Source organism: Nerophis lumbriciformis, linkage group LG06 (genome assembly GCF_033978685.3).
Source record: "Nerophis lumbriciformis linkage group LG06, RoL_Nlum_v2.1, whole genome shotgun sequence".
Classification (NCBI taxonomy): domain Eukaryota; kingdom Metazoa; phylum Chordata; class Actinopteri; order Syngnathiformes; family Syngnathidae; genus Nerophis; species Nerophis lumbriciformis.
This window is the reverse complement of record NC_084553.2, coordinates 39,729,926-39,746,775: the sequence shown is the minus strand read 5'-3', so window position 1 is coordinate 39,746,775 and position 16,850 is coordinate 39,729,926. Positions and strand designations below refer to the sequence as shown.

Genomic DNA, 16,850 nt, shown 5'->3' with positions numbered 1-16,850 from the left:
GATTGGCTGTTACCGCTCTGTTTGTAACCAATCATATGGTTGTGTGGGTGGGACAATGCTAGGTGCTGTGTAAAACAGTGGTCCCCAACCACCGGGCCACGGCTCGGTGGTTGATAGAGGCAGAAGGAAGCGGAGGCGGCCACTTAATATGTTCGTGTGGAAACTCGTTCGTTACACCTCCGAACCGAACCGTAACCCCCGTACCGAAACAGTTCAATACAAATACACGTACCGTTACAGCCCTACGAAAAACATGAACAATCATTACAGAATCTGTAAAGTATTAGTCCACATTTCATCTTTTGTTCGTACACAGCGATCCAGACACCATATGCTGTCTGTCATGATACACGCATGAAGTGCTGCATCTATCACCGTCATTATAAAGTGTGACTCACTCGAAGTACAGTTGTCTGTCTGGACCAGCTGCCCTTCGGTTAATTAAGAGTAAGCACTTCATTTATGTTGAAACAGCTTGGCTTCAAGTTCCACATTTTGAAGCTTCGATTCACTTTCACCTCAGTCTCTCAGGTTCCGTTTGCTCCAACCTCTCACTCTTCATTTGTACTAGCTTCTAGAAGCAGTAGTTTATTCTCCATAAATTCAGATTCAAAAAGATAATGTTGTGAATCCTCATTTGTCCAAAAATTGTCGCCTTCATTGTCTGTTACCGAAACTGCCATGATTAGAACACACTTGTGTGTTTGTATCCGGAAGTTTTTGCTAGAAGACAGATGTGCGCTGCTATGGAAACGGAAATAAATGCGGCAAATAATTAGTTCTGGCAAAATTTAAAATGACCAATTTACGGTAAATATTGTACATATTACATATAGTCATGAACGTGTCTGTTACTACATTATATATAGACTTACAGTGTGTATGCTAAACAGAGAGTTTTGAAGTTGTTTTAGAGGGTTTTGAAGGCTATACAACGGTGACGCCCATAAGCCGCATCTTACAAACCTTTTTTTACTATCTTTAAAATCCCAAAAAACAAAAAAGACGTGTGTGTTCTTGTCTCTCATGATTGTGAACAATAGGCAAAATAGGCAATAAGCAAAAAAAAAGTCCAGTTCGCCTTTAAGGTTTCCACCGTGTTTTCAAGTGTTTTTTGCCTTTTGGTTCAGACCCTTTCAGGCTTGGACAACAAAGAGTGGCACATTCGTGACTTATGCTGCGCTTTTTGGTGATTTTTTTGGAAACTTTCGCCTCGGGGGAAGCCTTTTGGCCTTGTGTGTACTGGAGACCAGCTGCTGGCTCTGTGCCACACTGGCGTCAATGTGGAGAGACCGTCGGAGACACAGAGGTAGAAACAGGGCTGCGGAGTTAGAATCTAGCGTCGGGATGGATAAGCTTAACAGAGCCCTGACTGAATGAACATGTGTTGACACTTCAGTCTCCCTGGGCGGATTTTCGCTCATCCGCACAGAATGAACTTTAGCCGAGAGCTCGTGGGCAGCAAAGGACGGAGTCTGAGAGACTATGTCTTCCAGCTGGCCAGGGAATGTCCCGGGATCCCTCTGGAAGAGCTGGACTAAGTGGCTGGTGAGTGGCAAGTCTGGGCTTTTCTGCTTAGGCTGCTGGCCCCGCGACCCTTGGATAAGCGGAAGAAGATAGATGGATGGATGCAAACATGTTACCCTCTTGTTTTCATGTGTTTTACCTTTTTTGATGTGGACTTTTTTTGTATCTGCTCTGCAACCCACAACGTTTCCTCATTATGGGATGAATAAAGTCTATCATATCCTATCACATAGAGTTAAACATTTACAGAGAATGAACGCGTTAGCATTAGGACTGGGCGATATATCGATATACGCGATATATCGCGGGGTTGTCTCTGTGCGATAGAGAAAATCACTATATCGTGATGTCGAGTATACGTTCTCACACAATTGCTTTTAGCTGTGGGCATTACACTACAGGCTCTCCTCCTCTTCCCAGTCTCTCCTTCTGACAGACAGACAAGCGCACCTTCTTACACACGTCACATACGGTCACGTCATACGTCACATACGAATACGTCCTCCCCGAGCAGAGAGGAAGCAGCATGGCTAACGTTAGCTGTGATGCTAGCGCAGTGGTGCGAGCGCTAACACAAGAGAAAGAAGGTGCGAATCTGGTAACAAATGGAGGAATAATTAATTCCTAAGAAAAACAGCAGGGGGTCCATCGTCTGGCGGTGGTTTGGCTTCAAGTGGGAATATGTCGAACAGACAACCGTAATTTGTCAAGTGTGGGACAAAAGCGTTGCTATAAAAAGTTGCATTAGTGCTGTAACAAACAGTCCAGGGTGTCCCAAGTTACCAGAGTGTGTTGGGTAAGGAGGAGGAGTTTTGTCCCTCCAGAGTTGCTGTAGGGCTGTGACGCAAGAGGTCTATGTGTGTGGTTGTGGAAGGAGGTGTGTGATGTTGACATTAAAGAAGCGGTGGCTACCGAACCTGCTCTAATGTCTCCCGTTTATTATTTTATTAGATAAGTACACTGTATAGGCGAACCCAGGACACTCGGCTACACTGCTAATATGTAGCAGCATTTGAAAAGTCACCTGCTAGACAATGAAGAGTGCTTACTCCGCACGTCAATATCTCTGTTCGGTGCCACACGTCCACACCATCAAAATGCCAAGGCAAACATTTCCAGATCAACACCGTATGAAAAAAATAGTGATTTTTTTAGTTGTGATTTCCTTCTCTGCATGAAAGTTTAAAAGTAGCATATATTAATGCAGTATGAAGAATACTGTTTTAATGTAGACACATAGAATCATCATACTGCTGTGATTATATGCATCAAGTGTTCATTCAGGGCTAAGGCAAAATATCGAGATATATATCGTGTATCGCGATATGACCTTAAAAGGCAATATCGCCCAGCCCTAGTTAAAGTTTAAAGACACTGTAATTTGGTGTTGCTATTCGTAATAGTTATTTATCATATGAATGTTGATGTTTCTCAGTCAGTACAGATTGTTGTCCTATCACATTGTATTGTGAGTAAGGTGCAAGGCGCTAGGTCACTTCGCCGGAAAAGTAGTTTGTCTGCTAACTTAGCATTAAGTAAAATGTGCACATATTGAATAGATAATCTTATTCATGCAGAAAGTAAAAAGTACATGTAAAACAAGTCCCTGCTATTTAAAAGATGTTATCACTGGCGATGGACCACAATGTTAGCTCACTTGCTAATCGTAAGCTTGCACAGCTAAGTAGCATTTTAAGACGTTTAACAAATAATAAAATGGTACACACCTCTCTGTAGATGTCGTCTATGTATTCCGCTGTAAGGGCGACAGCGTTTTAAAGTCGTTTCATTATAGTCTGTTAGCGGTTAAACGGTGACATTGAGCTTTCCGCATGCTGACTTCTCATTTGTTAAGAGTGCGCCACACGTTTCTGGGGTATTGCAGTCGCATATTAACGACGTCACCGACGTGGCCATACCGGTCCGGGCAAAAAGTCAATGTATACGCGTTTTATGGAAAGTACCACAATATTTGTGAACGATGAAAACAATTTTATATTATGAACGAATAAAGAATGTGGAGTTCCCAGTTTATCCTTATTTTCACATGTGTTGATAGTACCGCTAACAGAAAAAGATTGCTAAGAAGCTTAGCCAGCAGCTGGTGCTGTGTTCTGGAAAACTCGGAAACTGGAGAGTTTTCACATCCTGGACTGATTTTTAAATGCAAAGTTAAAATGTCTTACCCTCCTTACAAAAATGGCAACATCTATGGTTGTTAAATATGTTTTATAGGTTGTACTGGACATCACTATTCAACAAAACTTGTTCTGGAAACTTTAAGTAATATTTTCCGATTTCCAAGATGTCAGTGAATACAACATAAAATAGAGGAAGCTACTTATTATACGTCATGCACGTTTCAATTTTTTCTAAATGTCGTGACGTTTTTTCTCTGCCTGGGCGTAAGCGAAGTGGGAGTGATTTGACGATAGGAGGAGCTTTCCTCGTTAAATCCAACAGTCGTCCGCCCTCCTTGCTCTCTCTTCTTCCGGGTAGAAAGGCGCAGGTGTCGCGGTGCAGCTCTCCTCACACCTCAAGCTTGTCTGCAGTCGACATGGCGAGTGTTCGTACTTCATCCAGCAGGCCTTACCACCTCGTTGTCTTCGGAGCCTCGGGCTTCACAGGGCAGTTCGTGGTGGAGGAGGTGGCCCGGACCGTGTCGGAGGGTCCGCGAGGGAATCTCAAGTGGGCTGTGGCCGGGAGAAGCAAGCAGAAGTTGGAGCAAGTTCTGGAGCAGGCCGCCTCGGTTCTCGGTTTGTAGCTAAAGCTCACGAAACAGATTAGTACCCTTTTGTTTAGCTATTTATTTATGTTTAGCGATTATTAAATTAAGTTAAAGTTGAATTGGAATCATAGCCTTCACCTTTATCCAAGTCCACTGATAACATAAAGTGTTATTTTGGAGCCTGGACACTCAACTCCAAAGTGCAGTACAGTGCAATCGAATTTGCTACAGTATTATGTGCAAATATAAAGATTGCAATACACATACAATATATGCATGCATAAATTCACTAAATGAACCAAGTCTGCATTGCAGATATTTTCCAGGCAGATGATGGTATCCATGCAACATTCTAAACATGGAAAGTGAAGTCCATCACTAGATTAGAACCTGGGAACATTTCTGTGATCCTGACAGTTACCACAGGATTATGATGGCTATGTTTAATTCCCCGCCCCCCCTAACCCTCCTATTTGGCTTTGTCTTTAGGGAGTGTGCAACAGCTGATGGAACATACCAGATCATTGTTCAATTCCACACACACACAGTCACACAGTTTTAACGTGTAAACAGTATTTTTTAAGAGTGCACATAATTGCTCAGACACAATGTTTTAACGTGTAAACAGTATTTTTTAAGAGTGCACATAATTGCTCAGACACAAATACGACAGACGGATATTCGGGCTTCACGGTGGCAGAGGGGTTAGTGCATCTGCCTCACAATACGAAGGTCCTGAGTAGTCTTGGGTTCAATCCCGGGCTCGGGATCTTTCTGTGTGGAGTTTGCATGTTCTCCCCGTGACTGCGTGGGTTCCCTCCGGGTACTCCGGCTTCCTCCCACTTCCAAAGACATGCACCTGGGGATAAGTTGATTGGCAACACTAAATTGGCCCTGAATTGTGTGAATGTTGTCTGTCTATCTGTGTTGGCCCTGCGATGAGGTGGCGACTTGTCCAGGGTGTACCCCGCCTTCCGCCCGATTGTAGCTGAGATAGGCTCCAGCGCCCCCCGCGACCCCAAAGGGAATAAGCGGTAGAAAATGGATGGATGGATGGATGGATGGATATGGTATTCATTTTATACATCTTCTACGTACTCAGTGGTTAGAGTGTCCGCCCTGAGATCAGTAGGTTGTGAGTTCAAACCCCGGCCGAGTCATACCAAAGACTATAAAAATGGAAAAAATGTGACCCATTACTTCCCTGCTTGGAACTCAGCTTTAAGGGTTGGAATTGGGGGTTAAATCACCAAAAATTATTCCCGGGCGCGGCACCGCTGCTGCCCACTGCTCCCCTCACCTCCCAGGGGGTGAACAAGGGGATGGGTCAAATGCAGAGGACACATTTCACTACACTTAGTGTGTGTGTGACAATCATTGGAACTTTAACTAGGATCAAAAGGAAAGTTGAATATACTTTAGAGCAGTGGTCCCCAACCACCAGTCCGGGGACCGATACCGGTCCGTGACGCATTTGCTACTTGGCCGCAGAGAAACATTAAATAAGTTATAAAAGACTGCATTTTCTCCTACTTAACTTTCACCTGTCCCACCAGACACACCAATAAGCTTGTTTATAGATGAACAATAAAACTATTCATAGGAAGCTGCCATTTGTTATATTTGTTATAACTTTGTGACATGATACAATGCACATTAATGAATATACAAAATATAAATGCGACAGTTTGCATCTGCATCTCATTGCAAAGAAACAAGCCCAGGGCTCCCACTAATTCAGCGTTATAGTCAGTTGTATTTTTCATGCACTTATTTTTGCTGTATTTATCTGGCAAAGCCGGTCCCTGAAAACAACGCCGACATTAAACCGGTCCGTGGTGCAAAGAAGGTTGGGGACCACTGCTTTAGAGTACAGGGGACGGCTTTGCTCGGTTGGTAGAGCGTCCATGCCAGCAACTTGAGGGTTCCCGGTTCAATCGCCAGCTTCTGTTACAAGTAAGACACACCACCCTTGCTCCTGATGGGTCGTGGTTAGGGCCTTGCATGGCATCTCCCGCCATCAGTGTGTTAATGTGTGTGAATGGGTGAATGTGAGTACCTTGAAGGTCGAAAAGCGCTATACAAATATAACCCATTTACAGTGAGCGAGCGCTTAACTCGGGGGTCAGCAACCTGCGGCTCTAGAGCGGCGGTCTGGTGGCTCCATGTAGCTTTTTCAAAAATGTAATGAAATGGGGAAAAAAAATGGGGAGAAAAATATATTTTTTGTTGTAATATGGTTTCTGTAGGAGGACAAACACGACACAAACCTTCCTAATTGTTAGAAAGCCCACAGTATAATATGTTTGTGTTTATGCTTCACTGATGAGTAATTGGCGAGCGCTGTTTTGTCCTACTAATTTCAGCGGCCCTTGAACTCACCGTTGCGTGGACTGTGACTCAACAGTTTTTTCACATGTACAACTTTCTCCGACGCTGCCACAGAAAGACGTGTTTTATGCCACTCCTTCTTTGTCATTTTTTTCCGCCAAAAGTTTCATAATGTGCGTGAATGCACAAAGGTGAGCTTTGTCGATATTATTGACTTGTTATGGAGTGCTAATCAGGCATATTTAGTCCCTGCATGACTGCAAGCTAATCAATGCTAACATGCTATTTAGGCTTGCTGTATGTACATATTGCATCATTATACCTTGTCTGTAGGTATATTTGAGCTCATTTAATTTCCTTTACTTATGTCCTCTGTGTATTTAGTTTATTTTTCTATGTTTCATGACACATTATCTCTATGTATTATTGGCTGCATTTCTGATAGTTGTTAGTGGGCCATGTTGTTCCAGACCACAGCAAACGTTACCCAGCTTGCAAAGATTGTAATAAATCCATTAGAAGAAGACAGCCTGTCGTTTCCTTTAACTTGGACACACACTGCTGTACCTTTGGTAATTCTACGGCAGTCATTTCCAGGAGTTATCTCACCCTCAGAAGTTTTCTAATGTTGTAAAAATGTGAAGAATAAATATTACATTTCAACATTTCTGTCAACGAAGATTTGTGTCAGCCTGCGACACAGTCATTTTGATAGTAGGCTAATATAGCTAATTAGCCACTTACATCATGGGTTATATAAGACTTTACATTTTTTGCGGCTCCAGACAGATTACTTTTTTGTATTTTTGGTCCAATATGGACTAATTTCAACATTTTGGGTTGCCAACCCTTTGCTTAACTCAAAACAAATATCTCAAATAAAATTAAAATCAATTTAACAGTGCTTGGCCGCCAAAACCGTACAATACCCTGTGACATGCCTTGCCGTTTAAAAAGAACATCTAACTTTGAGATGATACATCCATCCATTCTTTTTCTACCACTTGTCCCCCTTTTGTATGAAAAACAATACAATTTGAATGTAGTACACACAACTACAGTACTGAAGTTTCATGTAGTAATGTAATAATAATGTACAGTATTTACATTGGAAAGTGGACTTCTTCGGTATCTTCCTCCAACTGCTTCTCGTTCAAGCACACCATTTGCAGTTTTTCCATATTTTCATGGATAAATGTCCGCCGTTTATATATTATTTTAACTTCCCCCTGCTTCGGTATGCTGCAGACTAGCAGTGCTGCGCTTGTCGACTTGATATTTGGTCATGTTTTTGATGATTGAGTTCTTTAATTCAATGAAGATCAGCACTCCTTCACACTCACTTTCTTCGTTCCAATAGCTGAAAAACCAAGTTGTGTCGATCTTTAGCGATAAGCTAATGATAGCGTGTAAGACCAGAGGTTTTGGTGGGATCTTACAGAGTTCACTGTGACATTTGCTACACCAGCAAATAGCAGCGATGCTTGTAACTCAAATTTTTTGCTTGTATACCAATTAGCCGACAGACAGCTCTTATCTCAAAACACTCCTAAGTTGAGGTACTACTGTAAAAAATTTACTATCCACATAAAATGTGCCAGTATTCTCTAAATATCTTGTGTACACCACAAACAGTACACTGACTACTATTAAGCTACACTTCCTTTTCTATACTATTGTCCCTTGAGAAGATATACTGCAGTAAAAATGGTTAAATTGCCAGTGTATTTGCTTTTGTGAGACGCTGTATTTGTTGAGCCTTTTTGCTTTTGCACTGTCAACACTTGTTACAGATGTTAGATTTTTAAATAGCATTTTTATGAAAGAGCACCTCTTTCGTTGCAGGGAAGCCCGAACTGAGGACCGGAGTGGACATAATTGTCGCAGATGTGGAAGAACCCGACTCGCTGGCGGCCATGTGCAAGCAGGCTGTCATTGTTCTCAACTGTGTGGGGCCTGTAAGTAAACCCCAAAGATCATTTTGCCATTTAAAAAAAAAAAATAATAATAATACTTTTAAAGAAAAAAAGGGTTTTCTTCATTGAGTGACACACATTTCCATCAGTTTTGCCTAACCTATTCACCAATTTGAATGCGTGTCTCTTGCTGTTTTGCACACTGCAACATTTATTTATTTACACAATGAAGGCTATAGACTGACCACACACAAAAGCGGGTTGTGTGCAGCAATGCTGCTTTGCATCTGGTGATCCATTCAAGTTTGTGTTTCAAACACCACCAAAGTTCAATTTTTTATATATTTAAGCATAAGTAGTGGTGTACAATAAATAGTGTCTTGTTGTGGAAATATTTCAGTACCGACTTGTGTCCTAAAGCCAGATAAATGAATGTATCTAATTAATGGGTTTGTTTGTGTGTTTACAGTACAGGTTCTTTGGTGAACCCGTGGTCAAAGCCTGTGTGGAGAATGGAGCCCATCATCTTGACATCTCTGGAGAACCTCAGGTAATGCTCTGCCTTTTTTTGGTTTGTCTCACCTGATTTAGGAGTGGACTGAGGCTCATAGCAGACACATCTTATATACAGTAACTGCCAAATCAAGTAGTGAGTTTTCTGGAAAAAGCATCCATCCGGACAACTACCACTTTTTATGGGTAATTTTAGAAGCAGTCGTGCAGAGCGTCCACATTGATACCATTTTTATTTATTTATTTGTTTTACCGCTGAAGGTGCATGGGAGGGAGTCTGCAGTACTGTGCTCAAGATGCAAAAAATGCATACTTCAGAAAGTTTTTATCATATAGTATATGTTAGTACTAATATATATTCTATGTGAAAAAACAAACGTCATTAAAAAAATATAACATGACACCAAAACACATCCATTGAATTAGTTTTAAATCAGCCCCTTACCTCTTCTAGCAGCTATGAGATTATAAAAGGATTTTGCTGAATACACGGTGTCTAATATTTATTTTTATTTTTGACTGTCCGATTATGATGAGATGTACACGTAGGACACAGGATTCTCCGTGTGTCTTTTTAGCGGGAGCACTCCTTGCTCACAGCCGCGTGTGTAACTGTCAGTTTGCGCATCCTTTTCAAACGTCCATCCATCCATCCATTTTCTACCGCTTGTCCCTTTTGGGGTCGCGGGGGGTGCTGGAGCCTATCTCAGCTGCATTCGGGAGGAAGGTGTAAAATAAAATGCAAAATAGTGCTCGCAAAACGGTGACGAGTGTGCACAGGCTGTAAATATATTTGCATTTTTTGTCCTCCCAGTATTGTGGGCGTTTTGATGATCAGCATATATTCTGCATATTAATGACGCCATAGACACAAAATTGATTGCACGCCATACTCTCCTCACTTAAAAGATACAATCCAATGTGCACACGTTTAGTAGATCAGATGTGTCTGTGCTATCAAGTTTGCACGTGTTTTAGTACACGCAAACCTTTAGTAAATCAGGTCCTAAGTGTTTGGAGCTGGTTTGAAAAGTAACCTCCTGTGCTACTTTCGGTTAAATTATTTCCATTCATTCATTTCTATTGCTTAACCCCTGCATGGATTGGTGATGTGGGTTTAACCCTGGACTAGTCACAAGTCAGTCACAAAACTGTTGTAATTGAGTTTTGCCCACCTGCATGTCGTCCTACTGATCTCTACAGATTTTAGAACAGCCTGCGCTTGTCGTTGTTATTATTGCCAACATGCGGCTTTTCATTCATTTATTAAATTACTCCTCACTTAAACTTATGGCAGCACTTTTTCCTGCAGCTGGTGCTCCAACCATAGCCCTACTAAATGTGTCCTTAGGGAATGTGTCTGGGACGACGTGAAATTAAATTTGATAAATTGATTCTCAACATTATCCTTCCAGATGACCGCACAAATAAGAAGGAAGAGACTGTTGGCATTCATGTGGTGAACTGTTCCACTTGTTTGTGTGCAGTTCCTGGAAGGCATGCAACTCAACTACCACAACCAGGCATCTGATAAAGGCGTGTACATCATAGGAAGCTGTGGATTTGACTCCATTCCTGCAGACATGGGGGTCCTGTACACCAGAGAACAGTTTAAGGGTACGTTGTAGAGATATCAACATCTTTGGCTTCCACTTGCGATCAGTGTTGGGACTAACGCGTTACTGTAACGCCGTTAGTTTCGGCGGTAACTAGTAATCTAAAGCGTTATTTTTTATATTCAGTAACTCAGTTACCGTTACTACATGATGCGTTACTGCATTATTTTACGTAATTTTTTATGTAGTATCGGCTAGAAACAGAGAATCTGAGTGTGTTTTATTGCAGTGCTGCAGTGTCGTCCTTCTGAATCTCATGTCACAAGAGGCGCGCTCTGTGTGGGTGTGGGAAGGGGAGGGGAAGAGAGGGGGGTGCGCAATACAACGTAAACCGTTGGCCAACCAAAAAGTAACCACAGAACACTACACGGTATAGTGTTCTGTGATTACTTTTTGGTTGGCCATGCGGACGTGACGACAGGCTGTCCTCACTCAGGTCCGCACAGACCTGGAGGGGGCGTGCCTTAAGTCCGGCTGGAAATCGGGAGAAATTTGGGAGAATGGTTGAAATTCGGGAGGGTTGGCACTCACTTTTCTTTTGTCGAGCACAAAGAAAATAACATTTTAGTTAAATGTAAGTTGTGTCTTGGATCAAAGATCCCGTCTACTGCCCAAAACAACAATTCAAATCTGCCTGGTTAGACTTTGTGTATGTCACGTGTGCCTTCCTTAGGTGAAGCCAGGTTTACAGCTATGTTGTTATTATGCTGTTTGTTACTTATGTATGTTATGTTGCAGCTACCGGTATTTAAAATAGTTTTCTCAATTTGTTCTGGCCTGAAATAAATTGGCCCTTTGAAACATATCTTTGTCTTTGTGTGTTGTATGTAGACCACATTGCTTAGCAGAGTTCAGTGATGCAAATGCATGTCAAGTTGATCAACAGATTGTATTATTCTCCAGTGCAATAACAGTACTGAAATGAAGGCTAAAAGGGCATTAATGGGAGCTTTAAAAAAAAAAAAAAAAAAAGTAGAAGTAACTAAATAGTTACTTTTAACAGTAACTCATTACTTTTTGGTGTACGTAACTGAGTTAGTAACTGAGTTACTTTTGAAATAAAATAACTAGTAACTGTAACTAGTTACTGGTTTTCAGTAACTAACCCAACTCTGCTTGCGATACCATTTTTTTTGTCTCAGATTCGATCGGATTTCGAGTCCCGGTCCAATACTTTGACAATAGATTATAGAACTGAACATGTTTTGTAGCATGTATGTAAAGTACAAACAATAACACATTTTTTAAAGTTTATCTTATTAAATGTAGAATGTGCCAGTATTGTTGTAAATCAGATGATGTAATAAATATGTGGTATTGAATGCTACATACACATTTTTTTAACAATATTAAGTTGCTAATGCACAATAACTAAACAAAAGCAAAAACTACTATTGGCTCCCATTTAAATCATTTGGCTTTTGCCCTCAAAGCCTTCCTGTATATACAGAGACTTACTTTCTAATTTTGTAATCAAAAAATATTTTGCAATAACAACAAAAAGAAAAATATCAATCTAATCACTTTAGTATCGTGTATCTACTGGTAGTATACTAGATATCTCGTAGAGGAGTGGGAAATAATAGTTTTTGAAATGCATCACAATTCGGACATAGGCGATTATTAAACTGATTAGTTAATGTCAATAATCGATTTATTTATTGTTAATAAAGTAATGTAGACTGTTCTAAAATTTGACTGACTGCAGCGAGCCACCTCACCGAGAGATCCGACCAGTTCCTTTTATAATAGGCACACATTTCCATTAATTTAAAATAATGATGGGAATTAATCCAACTGTTTCTTATGACAAATGCACTGTCTCTAAAAGTTGCAAGAGATGATCGCTTATTTAGTCAAATGAAATATAAAACTGCATCAATGTACAAATATTGAAGATGCATCAATAAACTATTTTTAATTGAATCGTAGCTCCTGAATCGTAATCGAATCGTGAGTTGCCCAAAGATTCCCACCTCTAGTATCAACATCTGTATCGATCTCACACTTTAGCGGTTAGCTTTGTGTGCGTGCGCATGTGCGTGTGTGAGATCTTAGCCATTCAATTTCCTCTAGTCTTACTTGGAAGAAACATAGTTTATTTTCCACCACGGTGGTGAGGATTAGTATCTTAGAAGCTGCTGCACACTGTGGATAGACAATGCGTTCAGTGCAGTTTGCGCCCAATTTCAAGTCGGTGATCTGGCAAGACCGCATACTCCTGAAATTCATGCAACTCCAGCATGTGTGTGGAATTGTAATTGTCTTTCTTAGTGTTCCATGTAAGCACTGGTCACAGCTGCAATAAAGATCAGCTGGGGACATCTCTAGTATGTTGACATGGTTTGTATGATTGTGGCTGACACTATTTGAAATATGTTGTCTGCAGGGACTCTTACTGCAGTGGAGAGCTTCCTGACCGTCAAGGCTGGCCCTGAGGTATGTGATAAGGCTGCGGCGGGCAAGTCAACGGAAAACTTTTGCTCTCCTTCACTATACAGTACCCATTTGTCCTCTTCTGTCAGGGAGGATGCATTCATGATGGCACGTGGCAGTCGGCCATCTACGGATTCGCAGACAGCCACAAGCTTCAAAGTCTTCGGAAGAAGTTTAATTACAAACCTTTGCTCTCCGTGGGCTCCAAGCTGAAACGCAGGTATAGCCCAAATACTGTATATAGGCTATACGGTGAAATACATCTTAATACAAAAGTGCATCATCAAAATGTGCTTGTGTAGGGGTGCGCTGTTCTACAGCAATGAGATCCAGCAGTACACGATGCCCTTCATGGGTTCTGATCCATCTGTTGTTAAGAGAACACAGCGCTTCCTGGTGGAGGAACATCAGGCCAGTCCGGTCAGTGTATTTATGTGCTTGTAGAACACAGGTCTCCAACAGGTAGCTCGTCATTTGATTTTATGTAGCTCACAAAAGAGACAAAGAATATTTGTTTGAAGTCCTAGTATTTTTATAATACATTACAACAAAATAGCACAAAGACAATGAGTGCACTGTTTTGAGTAGAGGTCTTCTTTGTAAATGAGGTACAATTGAAATATAAAAAAAACAAATAGCGCATTTCTCCTTTTATTTTTGGCAAAGTAGCTCTAATAGTGATTTAGGCCCCCCGTTCTAGACTCTCATTTATGTTGCAGCATTAGTATTACAAAGGCGCCTTAAAAGTCTGTTTCCAGATTCAAAGCACATTTTCCCGTTGAAAATAACAGATATAATGTAAAGGGGGAAAAAAAGTTACTCTGCATTATAAAACTGTTACACAACCCACTCTTTGAAGACATGACAGAGTTTAAAGAAGCTAAAATGAAAGGGCTGTGAATCTTTGGGCACTGCACAATCCGATTCTATTTTTGGGGGTAACGATTCGATTCAAAACGATTCTCGCTTCCAAATCCATACATTTTTAATAACATTGGGTGCCAGTTCTATGATTAACTACATTCCTCCATAAAATATATTAACAGCTCTGAAACATTTTATTATTTAAAAAAAAAAAAGAAAAAAGTTTTGTTTAATAAAATTGTACCCAAACATTTAATAAAGTCAAATACATATATGAAAACAATATAAGTATCCAACACTTCCCTTTTCTAAAGTAAATATTTACAGCACATAAATCAACAATATGATTTGCCCAAGTGGCTGGACGGGACAGATTTAAAAAAAAAAAGTTTTCTTTTTTTTTTTTAAATCAATGAAGAATCATTGCAAAGAAGAATCATTCATTCAAAAGTCGATTTTTTTTTTACACCCCTAAAAGTTATGCATTATGATTCTAACATGTTTAACAGTCAATCAAGTGTAAAAATAAGTTAACAGCTGCATAGGTAAACCTTAGAAACTAAACCATGGACTACTTGCAGTGCAGAGGGAGGATTGATGCTTGTTCGTGGAAGTTAAGTCACTTCATCAATTTAGCTGTCGATTATTGACGTTGAGATACACTCTAGCCATTTTGTACTGAGCAGCCAGGACAGACACCTGTATACTGCTTTCATTACTACAAGACCAATCAATCAATCAATCAATGTTTATTTATATAGCCCTAAATCACAAGTGTCTCAAAGGGCTGCACAAGCCACAACGACATCCTCGGTCCAAAGACCTAGATGTTGTTAAGTTAAACACCTTTCTTGTTTTGTGGTCATCAACCCACCTTTCTGTCTTTGCCATTGGTGGTATCCCAAAAAACAAAAATAAAAAGCTAAGACTACAGCTGCTCTGTCTAAAAAGCCATATACAAAAATAATACATAAATATTTACCAATTAGGTCACCATGCTGTATGCATGCCAGGCGAATATTTTGTTATGATGCAGGCTGTATTTTAAAAATGTGCAGCGGGCCACACACCTTGGCTTCACGTTCACCTATGCTTAACAAATGATACCTCCTTAAGGTTTCATTGTACACAAACGACTTAAATTTTATCTTAATTATTTTTTGTGTAAGCATGTGATTTTGAAGCGTCCAACACAGAACACTAGTAACAAAGTCACTGCATCTGCTGTTTTTCTGTCATTTTTCCCAGGTCCAGTATGGTGCGTATGCGGGCATCGGTGGTATTGGCAATGTCATCAAATTGATGTTTGCTGGCATGTTGTTCTGGCTCTTGGTCAAATTCAGTTTTGGACGTGACCTGCTCGCCAAGGTAAAAGCGACAAATGTTTAAGTCTCACGCATAGTAACTCAATATTCCTGTCCAAATGCTAACATGGTTTCTTTCCCAGAATCCAGAGTTTTTCTCTTTTGGACTCTTCTCCAAGGCTGGACCAACTCGGAAACAGGTGATTTGTTTTTCTGGAAGTCTTTTGTTGAGCTTGTAGAAAGTGTTGTAATCCATGTGTGTCAGATGGAAGCATCGTCATTCCGATTTGTCCTTCATGGAGAGGGATACACAGAGGAACTTGACCCCTCCCAGGGAAAACCTAATGGCAAGATTTGTACATTGGTTCAAGGACCAGGCAAGTGCAAATATTTTGTTTTGAAGAAAACAAATGATCTTCTTTTGTTTACTTGTCAGACACATATTGAAGGCAACTTTCTCTCTTCCGCTTAGAATGTGGTTATGTGGCCACGCCCATTGCTATGGTGCAAGCTGCTCTTACCATCCTGAATGAAGCCACAGCCTTGCCTAAGAGGTGAGCCCTCCTAAAAATGCTGATTTACTAGTTTACAGCGCTCACTCAGTGATAACAATAGTGGCTTTGATTTCTCTCAATGTAATACTTTGTATGTGATGTTATTGAACAACCTTATTGCTACAGAGTGTGTGTGCATTTGTTTGGTATTTACAGTACATTTTGTTTTCCCTCTTAGTGGAGGAGTGTACACACCAGGAGCTGCCTTTGCAAAAACCACCCTGATCGAGCGTCTCAACAAACATGGCATCAAGTTCTCTGTCATCTAAGGTTCCTTGTGTGATGCTGGACTTTAGGTTTTAGTTGAAGCACTTGCTGAATAACACCTGGAATGTGTCCAACTTTGAAAAGTTCATGTATAATTGATTATATTAGATTATTATAACGACGCCTGTCTAATAATTCTCTTTGCACTTGCAGTACCTTTCTGCGGAATATATCACTACTAAGTGGCTGCTCACATGACCATGTAACAGCACAGTAATAAAAATACAATCCAGGTTTTGGTACTCATGCAATTATAACTACATTTAGTGTTAAATATACAGCAGCTTGCTAAGCACCATATAAGTAACAATGGCAAGGCAGTACAGTGTTTGCTGTAGCAGCCTCATGTATGTGCGTCTGTATGCATGTACCAAACCTGCTTTTTAAGGCACGTTTTGATGGTTTTTGGTCTCCCAATAGTTAGAATATCACCTACTTTATCGCAGGACTGGGAACTCCACATCGAAAAACTCTTTTGTACTAGTTTTATTACTGGTGTTGACTGGAATTAATCAAACACAAGCCATGGATCTTAGTCCAGACTTGTTTCTGACATTCAAGTGTGAGCATGTTGTGCAAATAGAAATGGTTTGCTGCATTTGTTTTTGTGTGGGCCTTCTAAATAAAGCCAGCTACTGCAGAAATTATGTCTGTCATAAATCTTGGCACTACCTTCAAGTATTTAAACTGCAAGCATCATGACATCTTTAATCAACTGGATATTTTCAAACTGTTCTTCTTGATAGTATGTTTGTAGAGCTACCTACTGTTTGAAATAAGCATGTGAATCAGCA

General features: G+C 40.5%; 2 protein-coding genes across 6 annotated transcripts in view; one reads left to right on the top strand and one right to left on the bottom strand.

Moving 5' to 3' along the window:
• The window catches only part of tfb2m (transcription factor B2, mitochondrial), a 28,851-nt gene extending 25,029 nt beyond the window's left edge, over positions 1-3,822 (bottom strand). For 2 of the 5 annotated variants that reach the window (XM_061964315.1, XM_061964311.1), the window contains exon 1: positions 3,255-3,420. The gene's annotated coding sequence lies outside the window, so the exon portion shown is untranslated. Of the gene's footprint in view, positions 1-3,254; positions 3,421-3,713 lie in introns of those variants that run through there. The other 3 variants (XM_061964313.1, XM_061964312.1, XM_061964314.1) reach the window with 2 other exon arrangements.
• A 96-nt stretch (positions 3,823-3,918) lies between these two features.
• On the top strand, positions 3,919-16,700 carry LOC133608785 (saccharopine dehydrogenase-like oxidoreductase). The gene is made up of 12 exons (XM_061964307.1): positions 3,919-4,283; positions 8,432-8,544; positions 8,972-9,052; positions 10,503-10,632; positions 13,021-13,070; positions 13,157-13,287; positions 13,370-13,487; positions 15,180-15,299; positions 15,379-15,435; positions 15,501-15,612; positions 15,708-15,789; positions 15,968-16,700. Exons 1-12 carry the CDS (start codon positions 4,085-4,087, stop codon positions 16,056-16,058), a joined length of 1,284 nt encoding a protein of 427 aa, XP_061820291.1. The 5' UTR covers positions 3,919-4,084; the 3' UTR covers positions 16,059-16,700.
• Positions 16,701-16,850: the final 150 nt, after the last annotated feature.

Coding starts and splice junctions, on each gene's coding strand:
- LOC133608785 (XM_061964307.1), top strand. CDS start 4,085: ATGGCGAGTGTTCGTACTTCATCCAGCAGGCCTTACCACCTCGTTGTC. Junction 9,053..10,502: donor ACATCTCTGGAGAACCTCAG/GTAATGCTCTGC, acceptor GTTTGTGTGCAG/TTCCTGGAAGGCATGCAACT. Junction 10,633..13,020: donor CACCAGAGAACAGTTTAAGG/GTACGTTGTAGA, acceptor TGTTGTCTGCAG/GGACTCTTACTGCAGTGGAG.